At 42.9% G+C, this 21,536-nt stretch overlaps 3 protein-coding genes across 4 annotated transcripts; 1 reads left to right on the forward strand and 2 right to left on the reverse strand.

Moving 5' to 3' along the window:
• The first annotated feature begins 305 nt into the window (after positions 1-305).
• Positions 306-10,599, forward strand: kcnk6 (potassium channel, subfamily K, member 6). The gene is made up of 3 exons (XM_046389929.1): positions 306-752; positions 3,668-4,060; positions 9,007-10,599. Exons 1-3 carry the CDS (start codon positions 437-439, stop codon positions 9,237-9,239), a joined length of 942 nt encoding a protein of 313 aa, XP_046245885.1. The 5' UTR covers positions 306-436; the 3' UTR covers positions 9,240-10,599.
• Positions 10,600-11,452: 853 nt separating this feature from the next.
• sertad3 (SERTA domain containing 3) lies at positions 11,453-16,439 on the reverse strand. Of its 2 annotated transcripts, none has more exons than XM_046389928.1 (2): positions 16,293-16,439; positions 11,453-14,559 (listed from the first exon to the last, which is right to left on the reverse strand). In XM_046389928.1, exon 2 carries the CDS (start codon positions 14,550-14,552, stop codon positions 13,506-13,508), a length of 1,047 nt encoding a protein of 348 aa, XP_046245884.1. In that variant the 5' UTR covers positions 14,553-14,559; positions 16,293-16,439; the 3' UTR covers positions 11,453-13,505. The 2 variants fall into 2 exon arrangements, with proteins under 2 accessions (XP_046245884.1, XP_046245882.1); XM_046389926.1 differs by lacking the exon at positions 16,293-16,439 and adding an exon at positions 15,454-15,890.
• Positions 16,440-17,777: 1,338 nt separating this feature from the next.
• blvrb (biliverdin reductase B) lies at positions 17,778-21,352 on the reverse strand. Its single transcript, XM_046390200.1, has 5 exons — positions 21,148-21,352; positions 19,369-19,530; positions 18,706-18,795; positions 18,255-18,386; positions 17,778-18,045 (listed from the first exon to the last, which is right to left on the reverse strand). The coding sequence occupies exons 1-5, from the start codon at positions 21,230-21,232 to the stop codon at positions 17,891-17,893; spliced, it is 624 nt and encodes a 207-aa protein (XP_046246156.1). The 5' UTR covers positions 21,233-21,352; the 3' UTR covers positions 17,778-17,890.
• Positions 21,353-21,536: the final 184 nt, after the last annotated feature.

Consider the following 21,536-nt stretch of genomic DNA (forward strand, 5'->3'; position numbering starts at 1 on the left):
AAGAGATTATATACATGAGCTTAATAATAAACTTTGAATTGTACAAGACAAGCGAGGAGATGTGTCTCAGAAAAGCAAAAACCTCAGAATTTGGGGTAGGACAGAAAAATCTTAAAGCACTTGTCAAACAGGTTACGCAACTTTACGTAAATTTTGCAGCAGTTATCCCAAACAGCTGCAGAACAAGAGGCGTTCCTCGCTTTGAGACCTCTACAGGGTCCAGGATGCTCTGCCCGGACACTGAGCTGAACACACCCTCCAGCTTCTACTGTGGGAGGAGGATGCGTGCACGAGGAGGGGTTCGAGTTCAATTAGGACAGCCCCCAAAAAGTTCCCACACGGGGAGGAAAAAGAAGCAAAGACAGCGGAGAGTGAGACAGAGAGGGACGCGCCGGTCAGCAGCTCCACTCATGTTAACCCACGAGTGAAAGCAGACATGCATTCAGCGGGCAGGTCGTGGCTGCTGCTCACAGGCTTCATTCTGTTTTATATCATCTACCTGCTGTTCGGAGCGCTGGTTTTCTCCAGCATCGAGCGGCCGGTGGAGGACAAGCTGCGGCACGACGTGGAAGCCCTGAAGCAGGAGTTCCTGAACCAGAGCTGCGTCAACGCCACGTCCCTGGAAATCTTTCTGGTCCAAGTGCTCACAGCCAAGAAGTACGGCGTCTCCGTCCTCGGGAACTCCTCCCTCCCTTCAAACTGGGACCTGGCATCCTCCATGTTCTTCGCCAACACTCTGGTCACCACAGTCGGTGAGTTCAGCTCAGACTACCGAGGCGAGAAAACAAGTCACCTGGTGGCGTTTTTGCGCAGGACGCACAACCTGCCTCGACTTCATGATAAAAAACAACTTCAAATCGCATGCTGGTGTCACAGTAAAAGTAACAGATGTGTGTCATAACTTTGAACAAAACAGACAGAGCAGCAGTCTACTATAGGGACTTTATTTGTGACTTTAATTGGAGGTAAAACACAAAATCCAAAGTTTAGGGCGTTATTTTCCCGCGTGTCGTGGATGTTACAGACAAGTTGCAGCTGTGTTCACATCTAAACATTTACCTAAACCCCCGCAAAAAACCCGCAGTCTGTGGAAAATATGTTTTCTCTAATTAGAAATGAAATTTCCTGTTCATTCACCAGAAAAATCCCCAAAGCTGCCTTCTTGATCAGAGGTTGTTAATGAGGGCAGAGAAAGAAGAAGATGATAGTAAAGTTCACTGATAACGTGTGTGATTTGGTGTGGACAGCAGGTAGACACCTGACCTGGTTGTAACAGGAAGTGAAAACTGCAGCTGGGTGCCACTGTGGCTGTCACCCATAACGGAGGTTTCTGTGGGAGCCGCCGGGTCACGGGCCTCAGCACTCATGTTGGTGTGTGTCTGAACTGTTTGCTCACCTGCACATCCACACACTTAACATGCACATCATCAGAATGAATGGATGGAGGCGTTGTTTGTTCCTGGTCCGATGAGGCTCTAATCCAGATGGGTGGGGGGGGGTGACATACTGTACAAGATCACATAGAAGCATCAGTCACTTTTAGCAAGTTCAGTCAGGTACAAGTTTCAGGGAAGGTCAGGTAACCTGTCAGCGCCTTTAAAGTCTGAGCTCATTCATCTTGTGCAGAGGCCTGGGAGGGCTTTAGGGAGAAAAGAAGACCACTTCCTTCGCTTAAATATGAGAGGGACCTTCAGAATGTAGACTGAACCATTAGGTCGACACTCTAAGATTTTAACTGCGTTTTACTGGTTCAGTATGTCATTAAGTGTCACTCTAAAAGCTTTCTTATGAGCAGTTATGAGCAGCACAGTGTGACAGGAAGCGTTGGCACGACTACAAACGGCAGCTGGAAATCAGTGGGTTACAGGTGGGTTACATTTGGGTTACAGGTGGGACAGACTGCCCTCCTTTTGGCCACAAGTGCAGGTGTGATGTTAAATTTCGTTCAGGTGATCATTAAATCAACTTAAAGTGCTGAACGTTTTTTCATTTCAATTTAGCCACCAAAAGCTGTGTGTGTGTTTGCTTGGTCCAAACTGAGCTCAACCTCGAGACAGTAATTCCAGTTATTGTACAGGAACACAGTTTTACAATTAGAGTTAGAGCCTTAGAGCCTTAACAACATGTTTAATGCAATTCTTTCCATTTAAGAAGTCAATATTTTTAGGTATTTTGAAGCCTACTTTGTTTACATCCATGTTTGCCAGCCAGCTGTCTGCTTTTTCTTTGCCCTGCTGCTTGTGTATCATGTGTGAAACTCGGTCACTGTGTCTAATCTGTATCTAAACAGATTGCAGATGGAAACTTTCATTTCACTCAGGCTTTGTTAAGCATCTGAGGGGCATTAAAGCTTTTTACAGGAGAACAAAATGTTCATTTTGTCTTTCGTATATTGTTGATTAATTATTGTGAATCACAAAAGGGAAAGTAGTTTCAGGGGTTGGGACATGAGATATAAGCAGATCAGCATGTGTTTGAAGCTCATTGCCTCAACCCGGTGCTGAAGAAGGACCGCGACGTCTCACCAGACGTGGACGTAAACGTCCACAGTAAAACCTGTGATTTTCAGGGTTACGTCCAGCTGAACGTGTTTGCATTTGTGTCTTCTGTTCATGAGCGTTATAAATGATGAACAACAACCTGTGGACTGACTGGCTGACTTTGACAAAGAAAGCTTTGTGCTGATTGCATCTCTGAGCGTCAGGCAGCAGGCATCAACCTGATCGATCACCAGAGCTTCATTGTGCTGATAGTGTGTTGATGTAAGGGGCGACAGCTCTTAGTCTCTAACTGAAGTTTGGGGTCACTTGGAGTGAGATTGTAATGTGCTGCTCCCTGATGCTGTTGGAAATGTTAGCTTTAAGACTTTTCAGGTTTCTGTGCGAGCAGCCTGCTTTGGGATCTCGTGCAGCAACAGACTCGGTGAAAGCAGCTCGCTCACGGCAGACGTTTCAGGGCACTTAGCTCACAAGCCAAAGAGACGGGGACGTCTGTAACCCCGCTGAGACTGCGCTGTTTGCTCATGAGATGTTACACGACCTTGTGCAGACACTCCTTTTGCACAGATGCAGGATGTCGTTGACTGCGTGCTACAGAGTCATGACTTCCTGTCTGGTCACTGCTGTCGAGCTCAGAGTGCCAGTTTTATGTGTCTGAGAGAGCATTAGGAGATGGAGTCGAGATCTGCTGCAGGCTCATTTCAGTTACAGTCGTTTCACAGTGTCTCCCTGATGGCAGGTTTTCAGTGAGTAGTTTGCAATATGAGCAAACGCAGCTTGTGTTGTTCCTCCCAGCATTAGTTCCCTCAAACTGACCACTGAGGAGTTGGCTGCAGCCCAACTTTAAGAGCCAGTCAGGTGCTGCTTTACCGCCTGCCTTACGAGCTTTACCTGGGACATCCGTAACGATCTGTTCTTAGGATCACACCGAGGAAATGTTTCACCCCAACCCGTCTGACTGTGCAGTCTTCATGCTTTCAGATGAGGGAAGCTTAGCTTAAATGACAAAAACACTCAGCATATTCTCACTTGTAATCCTTGTGTGCCCCGAGTTTTGCCTCTCAGGCAGCACTTCCTCCCCGGTTGCATACATGTCATCTAATCCAGAAATTTGTATGTATCTTACAAACAACATATCCAACAAATCTGTCTCTTTCCTCACTCTCCAGGTTATGGTCACACCACTCCCCTGTCTGACACCGGAAAGGCCTTCGCCATCCTCTACGCCCTGATAGGAGTCCCCTTCACCATGCTGGTGCTGACCGTGTGCGTCCAGAGGCTCATGTACCCTCTGGTTATGGCTCCCGTCGGCGTCCTGCACCGTGTAGGCATGGAGCCTCGTCCGGCCGCCATCGTGCACTTCCTCCTGCTGCTGGTTCTGGTGGTGTTGTGCTTCTTCGTGGCGCCAGCGGCCGTGTTCAGCTCAGTGGAGGTGTCGTGGTCGTTGTTGGACGGGATCTACTTCTGTTTCATCTCGCTGTGCACCATCGGACTGGGGGATTTCGTTCCGGGGATGCAGCCTGGCCAGAGGAACAGGCAGCTGTACCAGGTCGCTGTCATGGGTGAGTGCAGCAGTTATGGCCCTCGTAGGTCAGAAGCAGCATCAAACCAAAGCCCAGAACATCCACATGCGTTGGTTCTGAAGTGAGTCAGTATCAAACACGAAATTACGTCCAAGAACTGCAGCCTCTTTTTTCTGATCATACACGAGTGGTGTGTAATTTTAAAGGCTGATTTTCTGCTTCAGTTTCCTGACTTTGTTTGTTTTTGCTTCTGATGTCTGACTTATTCATACACGGATGGCTCACTCACACACACACACACACACACACACACACACACACACACTCTCCTTTTAAGGCTTGGCCATGTGCAGCGTTTGTTTGATAAGAAGGTGCTGCCTCATCCTGGTCACGCTGACATTCATATGACGACATGTTTACTGAGCCTGGAGTCTAACAAATTAGCACCACTTTATGTAATCAAAATGCCATAAGAAACGGTCCTTTCCGGATGGGCATTTCACATTCATCAGATGTGGCCATTTTTGCCAGAAAATACACTTAATAGCTTTTTATTGAGTCAATTAAATTCTTCCCTGCATGCTGTACATTTTGAGTCTGGACACACGCCCTCGAGGCTGCGATTCTAGTTGACCTACGGAAGCTGTGGGTTCCAGTTTTTACCTTTTTGACCCAATGTGGATGTAACTAATGCAGGGTTTAAAAATACTTTTAAGAAGCTTTGTTTTATGAGGAAGGAAATGCATTCAAAATGTTTGTTTGACTGTTTGAGTTAAACCGAGTGTAAGCTAACAATTGTTTGTGTACAAGAAAACTCCACAGGGTCCTTTTTTAAATAACAAGGTTAAAATCTTCACAGCTAAGCAAACACAGAAGACTGAACCTGTTTTTGATCACACCAAACCTGCAGCTAAACTGAACTGAGTTGCAGGTGTGATAAGGAACATTACCTTTTCTGCATGAAAACAAAAACCTGCTAAATATTTCAGGTGGTTTGGCTGAGGTGAAAAAGTTGGCAGCTTCTTTATAATATTCATCATTCATAGAAACCTGAGCCTTTCCTGCTCTCTGAAATATAAAAGCGGAATTTAAAAGCCAGTTTGAACACATGCAGGGTCACCATGAGTGAATGCAGACCCCGTTAATGTTATTTCACTGCAGAGGTGAGACGAACGGAGTCACGTGGCCCACGCTGAGTCTGCTTTGGTTTTGTCCTGTGAGGGTGGCACACAGCCGCCACATGCCTGCAGAAACTCAGCGTGACCCCACAGTGTGGCGGCCTGCAGAGGCCACAGACGATCGCACCAAACTCATCCCAGTCTCTTCCTCATCTTCTTCTTCCTGACAGAAAAGAAGCAGAGACACCCGAATAAACAGCTTGTGGGCGTCATGATTAGTCAGTGCAGATCGTATTGTGTCGATACGGGGTGGGGGTGGGGGTCGACCTCTGCAGCCTTCATTCTCACCTCCGATGTGAGAAGTAGCACCTCTCAATGCTTCTCTTTTCTCGGCGGCACGTCAGAGGTTGACAGGTCAGTTCCTCATAAGTGAAGCCGCTCGCCGAATACGCCTGTGAGCTGCCTGGAAGTTGAACTGTGCTCATTTTCATTGTCTCACTGCAAGTTAATCCAACCAGAAACAGAAGTGAAAATTATTGAATTAAGACCGTAGACGGAAGTGCTTTATAAAACCTGGACAGAGTCAGAGCAACAGCTGCCAGACTGAAACGTGAAGTTGAACTCGGAGAGCAGCAAGGCTCTGCGGCTCTGATGGCGGCCTGTCAGGTGGTCAGTCCACCTGTTTGGACGCTCTACAGGCAGCAGGGTTAGATTTATTCTGTCCAGTTAGAACAACAGTCCCTTGAAATGTCTGTTCAGCTCCCTTTTTTCTTTTGATTGATTGATGGTTTGGTTGATAAAACGTCAGATAAAAAAACAAAACTACTCGAAGTGGGTGGACAGGATGTTGATGTTACCCGTCAGCGTGAACCTCATACTGGATCCCAGTCTCTGTCTTTGTTCTCGTTTGGCTTGAGACACGACCGTCACATGATGGAGGTTGTTTTCACAGTCGAGCTCTTGTTTTTCAGCTTCTGCGCGCGTGTTTCCTCTGTAATTGAATCAGGCTTGAAATGACCTTTTTGTCTAAAAGTAGCCGCGGTGCTGTTGTGTTCCTCTGCGGGCTCCGTCAGAGCGCTTGGTGATTACTGACTGACATTGGTCTGTAACAACATGGTCTGTTGTATTTACGAAACCACTGAGCGCCGCATTCACATCATCTTTTGTTCAGCTTTGCTCACTGCTGTGCAACAGTTTGACTTTTTTACCGTGTAAACAGCTGTTGTCGATTAACTTTATTTAGGACGTGAAAATGTTGTTCAAGTGTCATTCTTGGAGCCACACTAAATATTTATATTATATTATTATAAATATTTAAATATTTGCAATTGTGTGATCCAAACATCTCCAATAACTCCAGAGAATCAAAACTACAAGAATTCCAAAAGTCAACATTTGTTGAGAAAATGGAGAACACAGGAAATTACTCATGTTGTTGCTAAAACAAAATGCTTCCTGCTCCAACTTGATGAACGGCTTCACTCAAATTGTACATTTTTTTTTTTTGTTCTCATCATTTAGAGGTTTTTATTGTGGGTTCGTCATGATTTTACGGTCAGAGCGATGCTGGACGTTGCCGTGTTTTCCTTTGTGCCTCGGCTAATCCCTTGTCTTCCTTTTCGAAGGAGGCCCAGCATTTCACACGGAGCAGCCATGTTGTTTCCTCGCCCCACGGGCTGCATTACATAATGATGATGATGAAGGTCGGGTCGAGTCAGATTAACCCAAACAGTCCCTGCAGATTCTGAGGAGGATTAGTGACCGACTGCAGGACGTGGTCTGTTCTCACTGCCTGGTGATGTGGCGTCTGTTAGTAACGGCAGTCTGAAACTGTAGATGAAATTTATTTTAGAAATGTAAATTTTCCTTAAAAAACTTGTGCAGGAAGTACAGGCTGCTCAGCGACTAACTACCAGCCATCACCTTGTTAGTGGACGTGGTCGCAGTGGAATGAATCTTATTCTGCAATGAAGCTCTAATTTCCTGTCATTGTCTTAAAATAATTAGCACATCCTCCTCATGTGGAGTTTATGATCGTTCTGAAACTCCCTTAATGTGTTGTTGACCGTGGAAAGTTCAGAAGTGCAGCTTCAAGGCTTATTCCACAACAGTGCAAATATTTTGGGATGGTAGGACAGTTTGGACAGTCAAAGTCCTTTAACTCCTCGTGTTCTGCTTCTCATGTGGAAATACATAGCAAGAGCAGTAGAATATTAAAAAATAAGCTGGCAAGTTTTATCCATTAAAGGTGATAAAAGCAGAGTTTGTCTCTTTATCCAGTGTCCTTTCAGTCCACCTCCAGGTAATCTGCATTAAACAGTCCCACATTTAACTTCCTAAATAACAGATGGACAGAAAAACCTTTTGGACCAGCAGGTGCTTAGCTGTGTCCCCTTGTCCTGCACCACTTCCTGAACTCTTCCCGCAGCGACTGGAAAGTTTCGTAGTCGAGGCCTCTGTAATCCGACGCTGTTTTCTTCTTGAAGAGTTGGCCTACTTGTACAGTGAGAGGCCTTTGTCCAGGACCTGACCCCTGTGCTTTTGTGGGTCACTGTAGCACACACATGTGACAGAAGAAAGCCACATGTCTTTTCTCTGAGGCAAACACAAGAATCGGAGCAGAGATAATAAATGTTGAGCGCACTCTGTTTTCACCTTTGCCACCAACCTGAAGGGGCTTCTGTCCTCCTCTCCTGCTGAAATGGATTTACTGAAATGGTTTTCTCTCTCGGTGCAGCAGTGCAGCCAAATGTTAATAACAAGCTTCAGTGAACTTGTAAGGATTTTTGCTTGACCTGATAACATAACACAGAAAAATAAAAGGAATATTATTTCTGTCACAGTGAAAGTGTAGAGCGAGCCAACACCGAGCTGCGTATTGTGAGCTGAAACCTTCACATCGCTGCTGCTGGGTGTGGCCGCTCAGTCTGCTCTGTGGGTGCGCACAGTGCAGCTTTGAGCCAGATGTGTGTGGCTTCTGCTAAATTACTACGTGGATTCACAAAAGGCCACATGTGACTTGAAACGACGGCTCAGGATGACACGTCCTGTGCAAGTCTTTGACCTGTTAAACTGGCTCGGGATGGCAAGCGGGGCCACACTGTCAGCCTGTGGTACAAAGTCACATGAGAGGGGAGATCAGGTTGACATCAAAAAACAAAACAGTTTTAACGAATGGGTGAAAACCTTAAACTTCGGGGTTCCACTTTAATTTGCACAAACCTGATCTGTTTAGGTTAAACAAAGGAAACTCAAAGCTGTAAAAATTGTTTGTATACATTGATTAAAAGTTTATTTGATGATCAGCTGATAGAGATTCAGTGTCACACCTGCACTCCAGCCTGTTTCTGACGTTCTGGTCAAAAGGGGGACCGTCTGGTCCACCTGTAAGCCACTGATTTTCAGCTGCTGTTTGTAGCCATGCCAACACTTCCTGTCAGACTGCGCTGCTCGCAACAGCCCAGAAAACAAAATAGTTTGACAGATGAAAAGCATGTTATTAGATTGTATTCTCCTCCAAACTTAAAAAAAGGAAACCTGAAGCCTTTCACATTTGGCCTTCATACATCTTTTCTAACCTCGATTCCAAAAAAAGTTTGGATGCTGCATAAAATGTAAATTTTACAAAAAGCTGATTTGGAAATCCTATTCAACCTATATTCATTTGAGACATTACAAGAAAGGATATTTGGTATTCAGCCTGATAAACTTTTTTCCATTTTTTTAATGTTTACTTCTGAATTTGACCTGAACTGTTTTGGATTCACAAATTAAAAAATGTAAAAATAGAGCAGGAAATGTTAACACATTGTGCTGTTGAGTGAACGCCCCCCTGTGACCCCTGCCTGTCTCTGCCTCTCCTCTCAGTCTACCTCTTCGTGGGTCTGATGATGATGTACCTCTTGCTGCGCACCTTCCACAAAATGGCCGACCTGCACGGCCTGACCACCTTCCTGCAGCTGCCGCGCTGCGAGGAGTCCGACGCGGACGACGACAGGGAACCCATGGTGGATAACGGACACGGAGATCAGACGCCTCCTTGCGTGAAGCCCCTAGAGCCGGGATCACAGCCCTCGTACAACACCATCAACAAAGGCTGAGCTGTGCAGAGGCAGAGGAAGCAAACGGGAGCTCTACCTCTGGTGACCTCTTGGTCCTGAAGCGGTGATAAAACCCCCAGACTGGTGGGCTGAATCTGAATTCTTGTCTTCGTTTTCTCATTTTGTCCGCTCTTGTCTCCTTGCTGAAGACAAGCGGAGGAGCGAGCATCTTAACAGTGAGGAATCGAGATGAGACTTAAGATTCAGCCTTTACGAGAGGAACACCAAAGGACTATTCCAATGTGACTACGGCAACCCGCCTGGGCTAAAAAGGCACAGATGTTCCTTTTGCTCCTCCACGCTGGTGTGGCTGTGGTGCGTTCACCTGCTGCACGGGCTTGACTGGTGTGTTCATGGTCTCAGGATAGCACAGACTTATAGTTGATTGTTTTCGGATCACTTTTGTTATGTGTTTGCATATTTTGTTTTGTTGTTTTTTTGGTTTTGGTCACTTTGCTTTTTGTGCCACAGGTTTGGGTTGCTAACTGAGGACTAACATACATTTTATTTAACTGTGCTGAAACTAAATCTTGGTGCCAAACACAGCCTGTTCATTCACTTCATGTCAACTTTACAATCTTTCACACCTTTAAGCACATTTGTTTTTATTCTCCTTCTCTTTCACATCGTGGCCAAAACTCAGACCCAGACCATCCTGTCATATCTGAAGCCAGATTTGGCCTTTACTTGCCTTTGCTTCACTTTAATGCCTCTTCACAAGCATGAATGATCACAAGTGCAGTGAAATGACGAGTCTCAATCATCACTTCCTCAAATAAAAGTCAAACGAGGGCCTACGCTGAATATTTAAAACACTGGGGACGTGTTAATCAGACCTGCTGTGTGAAAGCACTAACTTTGCTGTTCCTGGGTCAGCTGTGAAACATGCAGAGTAGCTCTGTGTTTGCCTCAGGATGTGGCCTGACCTCCTTCCTGGTGCTTCCCCCTGGTGTCTACAAGCCTGTAGTGCAGCATGTTTTTACACCTCCAGACAGTCAGAAATAAGGTCAAAGGGTTGGACTAGAGGGACCCAGTGGAAAGAAAAAAAAAATTAAATTAAAAAAGTGTTTTCATTGTGGTGACTGAGACTTGGTTCGTATCAGTGGGAAAACTATTAGAACCTGTTCTGTGTGATTTAGTGTCACAAATGGTGTTTGATCCACCATAATGAACATATCAAATGCACTCTCACTTTAATGTTCACATCGGTTGGTTTCCTTTTACCCTCAAAGCTGTGGTTGAATGAACAGGCTCACTGTGTCCTAATACTGTAAAATAAGTTCTGTGTGTGTTGTTGTCATTCAGTAATATCGGTTTTTCACACTGGACAACCATAAATTAAACAAAAAAAAAGGAAAAAGGTTTGCTTTTTTATTACTTTGTCGTGTTTGCTAACCGAGACATCCTCGTTTTCAGTGAGATGGTTTGTGGTGCTTGTGTTTTGAAGATGTGCACGACAGACACGTGGGTGAGTTTTACTTTTATCAACTTTCTTTATCAACTCGTTTGAAACTGTCGATGTTTAACACTCAGCAAGTGAGAGTTTCACGTTTTGCCACAGAGTATGTGACCCGAGAGCAGAATCAGTTTCTACATTGAAGAGTCTCTTAGCAGAAAAATTATGCCAAAATGTTGACTTTAAGTAGTTATTTACATGTGAAACTCTCATCAAATTTCATTACACGTTCACTGTAAAGGGTCATATTTAATGCAGATTTTCTGTCATGCTGAGACATTCTGAACAAATTAAAAAATGTACAAACATGCACGTAAACCGCCTGTTTTTATCCCATAATTATATTATTATTTCAAATTAGTCTGTCTCCTGTAATAAATCTCTCTTAATTTATACAGATGAACTCGACATGACAGAAAAACAATGCAGTGAATGTGGTTCTTCACACTGCATTTATGTAGTAAAATTAGATATAAATAGTATGTGTTATTAAATGTTTTAGACATTTTTTTTATGAATCAAGTGTTTGAAATGATTCCGAATGATATAAAACAATTAGACAAAGTGATTGGCTTATTTATATTGCAACATGACTGTGGATGTTATCTGTCACGAACGTATTAGTGAGTTTTAGTCCCGTCTGTGAGGGCTCAGGCTGGATTGAGGTCTGGACTGTGAAGTTATTTCAGATTTATGCAACCGACCCCCCCCCCCCCTTCATGCATTACATCACTTTAACAGTGAAAATACAACATGATGTCATTTTTGTGTTTTATTATAAACATCAGTATACAAAGGGTCTAAATTCATAGTATCTGGACATTTTGCCCTCAAGTTTAAAAATAACCATTGAAACATTGTACAAAAAATAAAATAACTGCTATGACGGTATATTAATATACCATTAGTGAACTGTCAGTTATGACATAAATTACTTAACATAACAGGCCATTTATAAATAGTCTGAGACTGCAGTAGATATTCAGAAAGGACCATTGCATAGAGAGCAACTTTGACCCAGAAACAGGATACAAAAACCTGACACAGGCATCACTTGCTTCCTCAAACAATTCATCTCAGCGTCTCCACCATCACGTTTCAGCAGTGTTGGTTTGAGAGGGAATCATTTGTCCAAATGTCACCTGTAATGTTAATGCTTCCTAAATACAGTGAACACACAAACCGCATGCTTGCATGACTGACACTTAGAAATGCATATTATTAACAAAAGTGCAACAATTCAGATGTAAACCAGACGTGTGAAGATGTTGTTCTCAGGGTGGAGGTCAGCACCGTCCGGACTGCTCGGGCCAACGTGGCTCAGCCTGCAATGCCGAACGATCGATAACATTTCATCTGCACAACAGAAGTTGTCGTGTAGTGGTTGTGACTTCAGTTAATGTACCTACAGTGACTCTGTGCAGTCACATTAAACTCCATGAGGATGTGTTGTATACAATCACAGCACTGTAAAGGCTCTTTGAATAAAAGCATTGATTAAAAACACATTAAATACGCTGAGCTGGACTGTGCACGCACATGTTTCAGAACAACCACGTGTTACCATGCGGTTCCTGAGCTGCAGCTGCAATCAGTCTGTCTCAGAGAGGAACAGTTCAGACACAACTTCTTTCAGTTTCACTTGTTCCACCTCTCACATGGGACAGTTGAAAGCCAGTCTTTTCAGGCAGTAAGTGTAATGAATAACCATCTTTGCTGCTAACACAGGATACATTCATGAAATGTATCGTACTCTATCTCCCATTACTGGTGACTGAAATATAACTGATGATAAACTGAAGAATACAAAGAAAAATCCCCCAGTTTAAGATGACCTGCAAAATGATACACACTTAAAAATATTTTTGTAACAGAACAAAATTGTGGTTCTCAAGGATTTCTTCTGGCAAAACCACCTGATATCATAAATATGCAAGTTTTGATGAGAAGAAAGCACATTTTCCTGGGTGCTCCTTCTGGTTGAAGTTCTGACCTGATAACACATCTCTGTTATAACTCGCTATAAATAAATAGGAGTATAAAGGATTTCCTCACAGAAGATTTGACCTATAAAATTAGTGTTTCAACCATTCTCCTACCAACACCAGCCAAATCGCATTCTCTCAGAACTCAGGTCAACATTCTACACTTGTATTTTATGGGATTTATCCCATGTTTCAGACAGCGTTCAGTCCATTGCATGAATCAACACCAACACTGGCTTCTTCTCTCGCTCCATCTAAACCAGTATGTTCAATGTGAACACAGGATTACTTGAAGCTGTGATGCATTTGTCGAATTTTAGGGCACCACTGCAGAAGCTATTTACTCTCCGCCAACAGCAATTACCTGACAAATTCTCATTTGCTGAATGAATCCTGCTCTCTCATCAGGCCCATCCCTTCCTGGGTTTAAAATTAGCTGAGTCACTGGAAGCTGGAGTAACAATGTTTTTCAGCAGTTCATTATTCACTGACTCACTGGTTAGTCATTAAGCAAGAGCACAGCCTTATCTGGCTTACTTCCCTCACAGTCTTCAGTATGACTCGACCTCCATTTTAGGTAGAAAACCCTTCATGTTGCACAAAAAGATGTCAGATGCATCACAGCTTCTCCTCATGCTAGCACATCAACCATTGCTACAACATGTTAACTACTTTCTAAAGACCCTAACACACCATTTATGGAGCAATATATAAGAATAACAAAGTGAATATTTGATGTGTTTGATAATTAAGTCCTTTGCTTTGAGAGTTTCTGTCCTCAAATGAACGATGTTTATTTCTTACAGTGTGATGATGATGAGGGTATCAGGACTCCACCAGGATCTCCATCAGATGCTCCAGCTCAAGTCCTTCTTTCATGTGATTCTGACTAGAAAAGGGTGGCGAAGAAAGAGAAGGTGAAGAAGGGGATGAGGAAGACAATGGGCTGAATGAGGAGAATGAGGGGAGGCACTTCAGATTCTGGTTGAGAGAGAGGGAGAGGGTGTGCGTGGAGGAGGAGGAAGGCGGCAGGTATCGTAAAAGGTCATCCCCAGCCGGGTATCCAGCTCCACTGCTTCTGAGCCCAAGGACACTCATGTCCCTCTCCAGCAGGGACGTGTCTATATCCTGGAACAGATCCTCCACAGTAAGATCACTGAGGTAGCTGGACCTCATCATTTCTGTGCTGCTCTCCCGCACCCTGCCCTCTTCCTGTTGCTCCCAGCTTCCACCATAACCTCTGACTCCCTGTTTCACCCATGCCACACCTTCCTCAGATGGCCCCGACAGGTTCTCCAAGGACCTGAGAGGGGTCCGTGGAGCTGCCTGTGGGCTCCCATCAATGGTAGAGTCCAGTGCAGTGAGAATAGAGGAAATGGCAGCTGAAAGGGAGAAATCATGATCCATGGACATCAATCCCCAGTCCTCATCTTCGTCTTTTTCAGACAGAGAGACATTTGAGGGACAGCTTGCTGGAGACCTGCTTGCAGCAAAATTTGGCAAGTAATTTGAAGAAACCAGAGGGCAGCCAGCAAGGGCTGAGTGACTGCTACCAAACATCACTGAGGAATGGTGTCTTGCTGCAGCACTGAAAATACTCTCTTGGAGTGCAGCTGGAGAGCTACAAGGTGGTTGTGGTGGCTCCCTGTCTACAGAAGGCGTCCTACAAGCCTCCAGGCTGACCTGCCGCAGTGTGTTGGCTATCAGAACAGACCGCCGCAGACTGGGTTCAGGTAGTTCCTGACCACGCTGATACTTGTTCAGGGAAACGGAGAACACAAACTGGCGCTGGCTCTCCCAGAAAGGGCTGCCCTTGTCTGAAACCTCCACATCTTCTGGGGGGAGTTTGCGCTTCTGCCCCTTTGTGATCATCTTCAAACTGCAGAGGAAGGTATGAAGTGTTAAAATAGCTAAAATTCATCTACTGTTAACATTTTGTAGATTTAAAAAAGAGAATATTTTGAAACTCAAAAACCTGAATATCAAAAATATTTTGATAAACAACACAAACACCACAGAAATAAATATGATAAAATGTTCAGTGAAACAAGCAATTGTTAAACAGCAAATCAATAACTGAAAATGTAATCTAGTACAAATAAAGGCTTTGCAAGGATTAGCTGGATTTGCTTGCTTTTTTTTGTTTTGTTGTTTTTGCTATCCTCCATCACATTTTTGGAGTGTTGTTCTCGGACATCTCCTTGGGCTCGGACAGACTGTGGTAAACATTTGTCTTGGTCTAATCCTAAAGCCTACTATAAGTAATATAAAGATAATGTTCAGTTGCAGCAGCAAAAAATGACAAGGTGGTAAACAAGTAAGGAAGTTTCAAGCAAGGAAACGTCCGATTAAACAGTTCATTAAGTTTATATTCGGTGTGTCTAACTGGATTTCCTGATTGTTTTTATTACAACTGTCAATTACCTGACAAAAAGGTGTAGAAAATAGTTTAAGACGGCTGTTGAAATTTTAAATAATCGTGTTACCTTAATGTGATCATGTTAAGGTTTTCTATGCACACTAGCTAAGTCCAGTTAGCTGCATTAGCTTATGCGGGTTCGGGGCTGTAACGTTAGCCAGTTTCATCCTCTAAGTTAGTTAGGAGGGAAAAACTTCTCGAAGCCAGCCGTTAACATACAAGGTAAATCAACTTAAACTGATTTGAATCAGCTCGATTCAGACGGCAAAAACGAGTGACGTAACTAGTTAAACCACCAACTTTGGGTAAACTTTAAACACAGTTTAAAAGTAGGACATCTTGAAGCAAGCAGACCTGTTGAATCACTTCCCGTCTCTCTTCGGTAGGTTTAGTCGACACGGCTGCTGTTCAGTATGTCGTTATTCTTCCTCCTTCTCGGACTCAAAAAGCCTATTTAACGTCCCACTTTTACTCAACTCATTCAGAAACAAGCCAGGGATTTAAAACAAGTTAAAACGACTCGTTCGGTTTCAAGCTAAAAATTTGTTTTGCTAACCGACTGGTTCGATCTTCTCCCGCTCGCGATTTGAGTTTCACGCCAAAACGTTTACAGTTGGGGGTTTGGATGTGTCGAAGTGCATCATGGGAAGCGGAGTTTGTATACTTAACATACCATCAGATCAATTTTACATTACAGAACCAAATGAAACGCGCTTTAAACCATTTATACGGCAAATACGATCCACAAAATATGCACACCTCACCATCGCCCTGATTTATTAACGCAAGAACCATATTGTCCAGCTTGATATTACATAATTTGCATAGCACTAATTCCTAAATGATTACATAAGCGTCAGAAAAGGAATTCCCATACCCACATTGCCTTTGAATGTTAAGGATGATAATAGGTTTAAAAGACTACTTTACAGTCACTGAGTTGGGTTTTACACTTTCTATTTATTTTGTTTAAGTTACTGTAAGAAAGGGGCACTAGACTATTACTGATGCGATCAATAAAAATTAAAATGTGCACATTTCCTTCACAATGTCTATATGATGATGACAGAGTAAAACATTAAAAACTAGGGTCCTGCACATGTACACATCCAAGGAAAAAAGCAACCTAAAAAGTGCAGTTCTCCTAATCAGTCTAATTTCATATGCAGACATTTAACTAGTTAACTAGTTACCTGAGAGTAGTAACGGTCGTCAGGGAGGAAAACGGTCAATTGACACAACTTGTACTGTCGTAAAACATCAACATCGCTAAGTTTACTGTGTAGATTTAATTTCCACCACTTGCCTTTCCGTCACACGAAGAGCCAGCGAGTCAGCTCCTCCTCTGCCACTGACGGCAAAGAAAAACATAAAGGTACCTGAACATAACACAACTTCCTGCAGTCCCGTTCAAAATAAAAGTACAAAAATCAACAAAAGCTGTTTTTTTAAACATTGACTCTTATTGTTTTAAACAATAATGCAAAAATCATATGGTTTTTGAACTAAAAACTTCATCTGCACTAAAAAAAACCCAGAATCTATGAACATGAATAACATTTTGTCACATCAAGAAAATACTGGACATAAGAAGTGTCCTATTTGACTGTAAAATCTATTGTTAGTGTATATGTGCAGGAGGATCCAAGTTTCCATATCATACCATATGCTATTCTGAACAATTGAGCTCAAATATAAGAGCACATATAACAGCTGACATGATTAGTAAAATTATGAGCTAAACAATGTACTGTTTATACTGTATGCCAAAGTGGAAGTAAATTCCAATAGGATGGAGCTAAAGTTGGCCTTAAGGTTTTATTCTGAAGGAAAAACTGCCGGTTTCCGGTATTATGCTGCCTGTCCTTTGCCTCACAGAGAGGGTTGCACAACAGCTACACATGCCACTCATCTGACTGTCCTTTCATAGGACAGATTCCCATGAGGTGAACTGTAGGAGACAGAGCTTAGACAAATTGTCCCACCACAAGCATTTTCAATCCAAAGTTAAGTCCCAAGTCCTAAAATAAAATAAAATTACCAGTAAGTAAATAACAATAAGATAAAAAACCCAATTACTGTAAAAGTACAAGCTGTCATCCTTTAAAGCTACAGCTACATGCATGAATGTAAATTTGAGTTCTCATTTTTTCATTTATTTTCAGCTGGAAACTAACTTTTATCACAGTTGATTTTTAAAATAATCGTTCATTTAAAGTTAAAGGTGAGAATCACAGAGTAGGCTTACTAGTTGTTTTAACTATTATTAACAGAAACAGCACCCAGAAGGATATCTGAATAAACTATTACCCCCGACCTACTCTATTAAAACTGTTTTCTCTTGTTCTGTAACACAAACAACTGTACAGAAGATTATGATAAAATCATTTGTTGTGGTTTTGTCACTCTAGCAACAAGTAACTTGCAGCTCTGCTCTCTCACGTGACACTTTAGTCTTCCAGCACAACTTTTTGCACAATAAGGTCTTTTATTTTCAACAGCTACAAAAACAGGCCTTCTGTAAATCAGAGCAGTGACGGGCAGCATCACCTGACACAATGTTCAAAGGCAGAAAACAAATCATGAACCATGTAAAAAGTATTCTGATGGCAGCTGATGATAAAATTGAAATTTCTGCAATGATCACAACACAAGTAGTTTGAGTCTACACAGGCAGATCATGTCTTCCTTTATTTATTAGTCTCAGCATAAAGAAATACTTTCTCTGCAGTGTCTTTGGTGGAAATAAAAAAATGGCGGTTGGTGAACTCCGTCACTGTGTAGTTCAGGATTATTTATACTCTCCCCACACTCCGACAGTCTTGCCGTCCCACTCTGAGGTGGACAGACACTTGACGAACAAATGTCCCAGGTCGTGTTTGGAGATGGCTCTTCCTTTTAGCATGTTCTCTGTCACCATGTAACGCTCCGTCAGAGGAAGGTCATCTGAGGGTAACGAGACAGGCATAAAAAACAATGTTGAAGGGCTGAAAATGTGTGGCCCATCTACATTTCCTGGTTTTAAAATGTGGCACAACTGAGTCTGGACTTGAACAGCCCTGGTCTATGGCAAACTTTTGTGTCAGCAGTACTTTTTGAAAGTTTTCTTTGACTTTTGCTTGTAATTAAGCACTGAGTCTCTACTTCCTACTGACCACCAATGTGAGGAGGCATGACGGCCACGTAGTCCAGCCCTGATGTTTTCAGCACTGTGTACATCCTGTCATGGTCCTCTGTCACAGGAAGCAAACGGGGCGGGACTTTGGAGCGATCCCACAGCAGGAAGGCTGGGAGGGATAAGGATAAAGACAAAGAAAATGGGAAGAAAGGGAGGAAGAAAAGAGGGGAAGAGAGGAAGAAAATAAAAAAAAATTCATTCAGTAATGAAAAGAATAAGTGGAAAAGGACTCAATTAAGACATAAAACCTTGTGAAGAGAAAATAAGTGGAGAAAAAAGAGAAGCAGAAAAAGTAGGCGAGTTTAATTCCCATCATCTCCTTCACCCATATGTTTGTCACATAAATCAAATCTTTATTAACTTCTCTGGATTTGTAGTTTCAGTTTTGTTTGGACCACTGATACAATTCTGATAAAGGTGAGTCGTACCTGACATGCAGCCGACCACCTTGCGGATCCCACGAGCCCTCATGGCTTCAACAATGTTCTTGGTGCCTTCAGACATCATGGTGGTCGGGCCTGACGAGCACAGATCACATCACAGAATCACACTGAGGTGGAGGGTGTAAACTGTGCTTGAGTATAGTTTTGAGCCCTTTTTGTATCCACGTTGTCTCCAAGTTGTTGTTTTTTTTTTACACGATTTGATTTGTCTGCAGTTAATCTGTGGCTCATTTATCGAATCAAGGAAATGCTGACTAGAGGAATTGTGTCATTGATACCGTGTGTTGTAAAAGACTTGTGGTGACCTCTAGTGAATGTTTTACATTACTGCACCATAAAAGAGTACAATCCTCCTCATAAAAGGTGAACATGGGCCAGTTATGTGAGAGAACATGTCTAGTGAGAAATCAGAGATAACATGTGAGAAGAGCCCAAAGCAACAACATTAAGAGAAATGCTGCAGCTTCAGCACACAAAAAATACAAAAAGCACAGGAACGGGAAATGTGCCGATTGCACAATAAAAGAAAAATACAAATTAAACAATACATTTGATTAATGCAATAACTATGGTGTATGTATGTATGTATGTATGTCTATGGTCTCTTATATTAATGCGTGAGTCTTTGTTTAAGCTGGAGAGCCTTACTGAGATCGTTCCTGGTGCCCAGGATGATGATCACAGCGTCCTGGCCTTCCATGGTCTTCTTCACATCCTCCTTATTGAGTACGTCTCCCACCACCACTCGTGATGCCTTGTGGTCAGCGGGCAGCCTGCCAGGGTCCCGCACCAGCACCGTCACACTGTATCCTGAGGGAGGACATATGGACAACATCAAATAACTGTCCTGTAGCGTCCAGTGATGTAATGACACCTGAAAATGTAATCTATGTAAGTGTAATCTGGTGTTTCATCTAGGAGCTACTCCAGTCTTATAGGTAATCTTTGCACAATGACCAGCTGGCATCAGTGTGAGTGCAGGAGGCCTCATTTATCATTTTAGTTGAATGTATTTTTGCCTGGACACCACATACCACTCGCCGTCTGCTGTGCATTTCAGATTCTACACAAGGCCTACAGTTTACATTTTCAGATGTGAAATCAGTGTCACATGTTAAGTGTTTTCAGTAGACTAACACTAACACCATCACACATTTCATATACTTGCACACTTTCCATTTTCTCATTTAAATTCTCCACTAAGGACATACGAGTGGAAGGAGAAATGGAAGACTGACGAGTTGTGGTGACACACTGACAGCCGACCAGTTCACCTGGTTGGCATCCTCCCTGACACTTTCGCCTGATTGGCTGTAGTGCTGTAGCTGCGGCATGTGTTGTAAATATGGATAGATTGATATTACAATTCTACAGCATGTCGTGACTTAAACTGCTTTATATTGGAGCTAAAGGTCCACAATAGCTTCACTGACTACATGAAGGTGATCCCACCCTTCCTGTACAACAGAGATAATGAACATCTTCTTCTATCAGCCTGATCCTGCTGTGACTCAGCAAAATGCTCAACTGTTAAATCCCACATGACTCGACATTTTTTTTTGCGCCATGGTGAGGAGGGAGAAAGAAAATGCTGCATAATCAAATTACTCATATGACACGATGTGTTTGTGTAAGAGATTTGAGTGAGTGTATCTGTCAGTCTTTCTCCTTCTGTTTTTGAAAATCTTCGAGGAGTTTCAACCTACAACGGAGGAAATAACAACAGGAACTGATGTTAACTTATTCCACTGCGATGATTTATAAGTGAAAACTAAATCATTCAGTGCTTACTTTAAGAATACATGAGATTAGCATATTATATTTGCAACAATCTTCTAAAGTGTAAATTAAAATAAGGCTGGTTTTATTTTGACATATCCGGTAATTCTTCTTTAAAAAAACAAAAAACATTTACCCACAAGGAAACTTTGAGAAAAAGATTATGACTAAACACACAGTTGAATTACAATAAACAATTTCACGATCATCGCAATCCCACGCATTGTTCTAATATCACGTTATTGATTATATTGATTAATCGCCCAGCGCTACACTCAAGTACATGTGCACAACTAGACACTTTTTATCTCATTATGGATCATTTCTGGTGTAAAGCTACTGTTAACCAGTACTGCAGACTGATGTTTAACAGCTGATTGATCGATTCGTATGACGGGGGACTAACATGCTGAAGTTCATCCCCCTCTCTGAGCCCTGTTGATGGGCAGACGACTGGGCTGATCAGTGTGACTGGAGTCCAATCGAAAACTTTAACCAGAACAAAACATACTTTTGTCTGTAATGCAAACTTCAAATGACCGTGTAGGTTTATGTTTCCATATGAACCTTCTGGGACCCCTGTGACCCTGTTTCACCAGGAAAAAGCGCCAATAACTGATCAATCCCGTTTATCCCGTCATTCCTCACCTGCAGCCACCGCTTGCGGGAGGGTCGCCAGCCCGGTCATTCCCGTGGCTCCAAATATCGCGACGTTTTTGATGCATTCCGACATTATTTGCAATAAGCGATGTGCACGACACACCAACAAGTGCGCGGTTTCAGTGTCAGCTGCAGAGGATATTTTCCCCCAAAGATCACGGTTGACATATGTAGACACGCCTCCTTTAGGTAACAGGAAGAGAGGCGCTGGAGGCTCCTCCTCACGCACGGAGCGTTAAAGGAGCCACGCTGTTCAAACAGCAGAGAGGCTCATCAGGTCTGTTCATGCTTTCAGTCTCAGCTTCCTACCTGCCTTGGCAGTCCTTGAAAGTGTTTTGGGACTCAAAGCAGGTCTTATTGCAATTCGTTTTAATCAA

Source organism: Scatophagus argus, chromosome 5, assembly GCF_020382885.2.
Source record: "Scatophagus argus isolate fScaArg1 chromosome 5, fScaArg1.pri, whole genome shotgun sequence".
In the NCBI taxonomy this organism is placed as follows: Eukaryota; Metazoa; Chordata; class Actinopteri; family Scatophagidae; genus Scatophagus; species Scatophagus argus.

Excerpts from the sequence above, each read along its gene's own strand:
- kcnk6 (XM_046389929.1), top strand. The coding sequence starts at position 437 with ATGCATTCAGCGGGCAGGTCGTGGCTGCTGCTCACAGGCTTCATTCTG. Across the intron at positions 753-3,667 it reads CACTCTGGTCACCACAGTCG|GTTATGGTCACACCACTCCC; the intron begins GTGAGTTCAGCT and ends CTCACTCTCCAG. Across the intron at positions 4,061-9,006 it reads GTACCAGGTCGCTGTCATGG|TCTACCTCTTCGTGGGTCTG; the intron begins GTGAGTGCAGCA and ends CTCTCCTCTCAG.
- blvrb (XM_046390200.1), bottom strand. The coding sequence starts at position 21,232 with ATGTCGGAATGCATCAAAAACGTCGCGATATTTGGAGCCACGGGAATG. Across the intron at positions 18,796-19,368 it reads GGGCACCAGGAACGATCTCA|GCCCGACCACCATGATGTCT; the intron begins GTAAGGCTCTCC and ends TGTGCTCGTCAG. Across the intron at positions 18,387-18,705 it reads GGTGGTCGGCTGCATGTCAG|CCTTCCTGCTGTGGGATCGC; the intron begins GTACGACTCACC and ends TATCCCTCCCAG.
- sertad3 (XM_046389928.1), bottom strand. The coding sequence starts at position 14,552 with ATGATCACAAAGGGGCAGAAGCGCAAACTCCCCCCAGAAGATGTGGAG.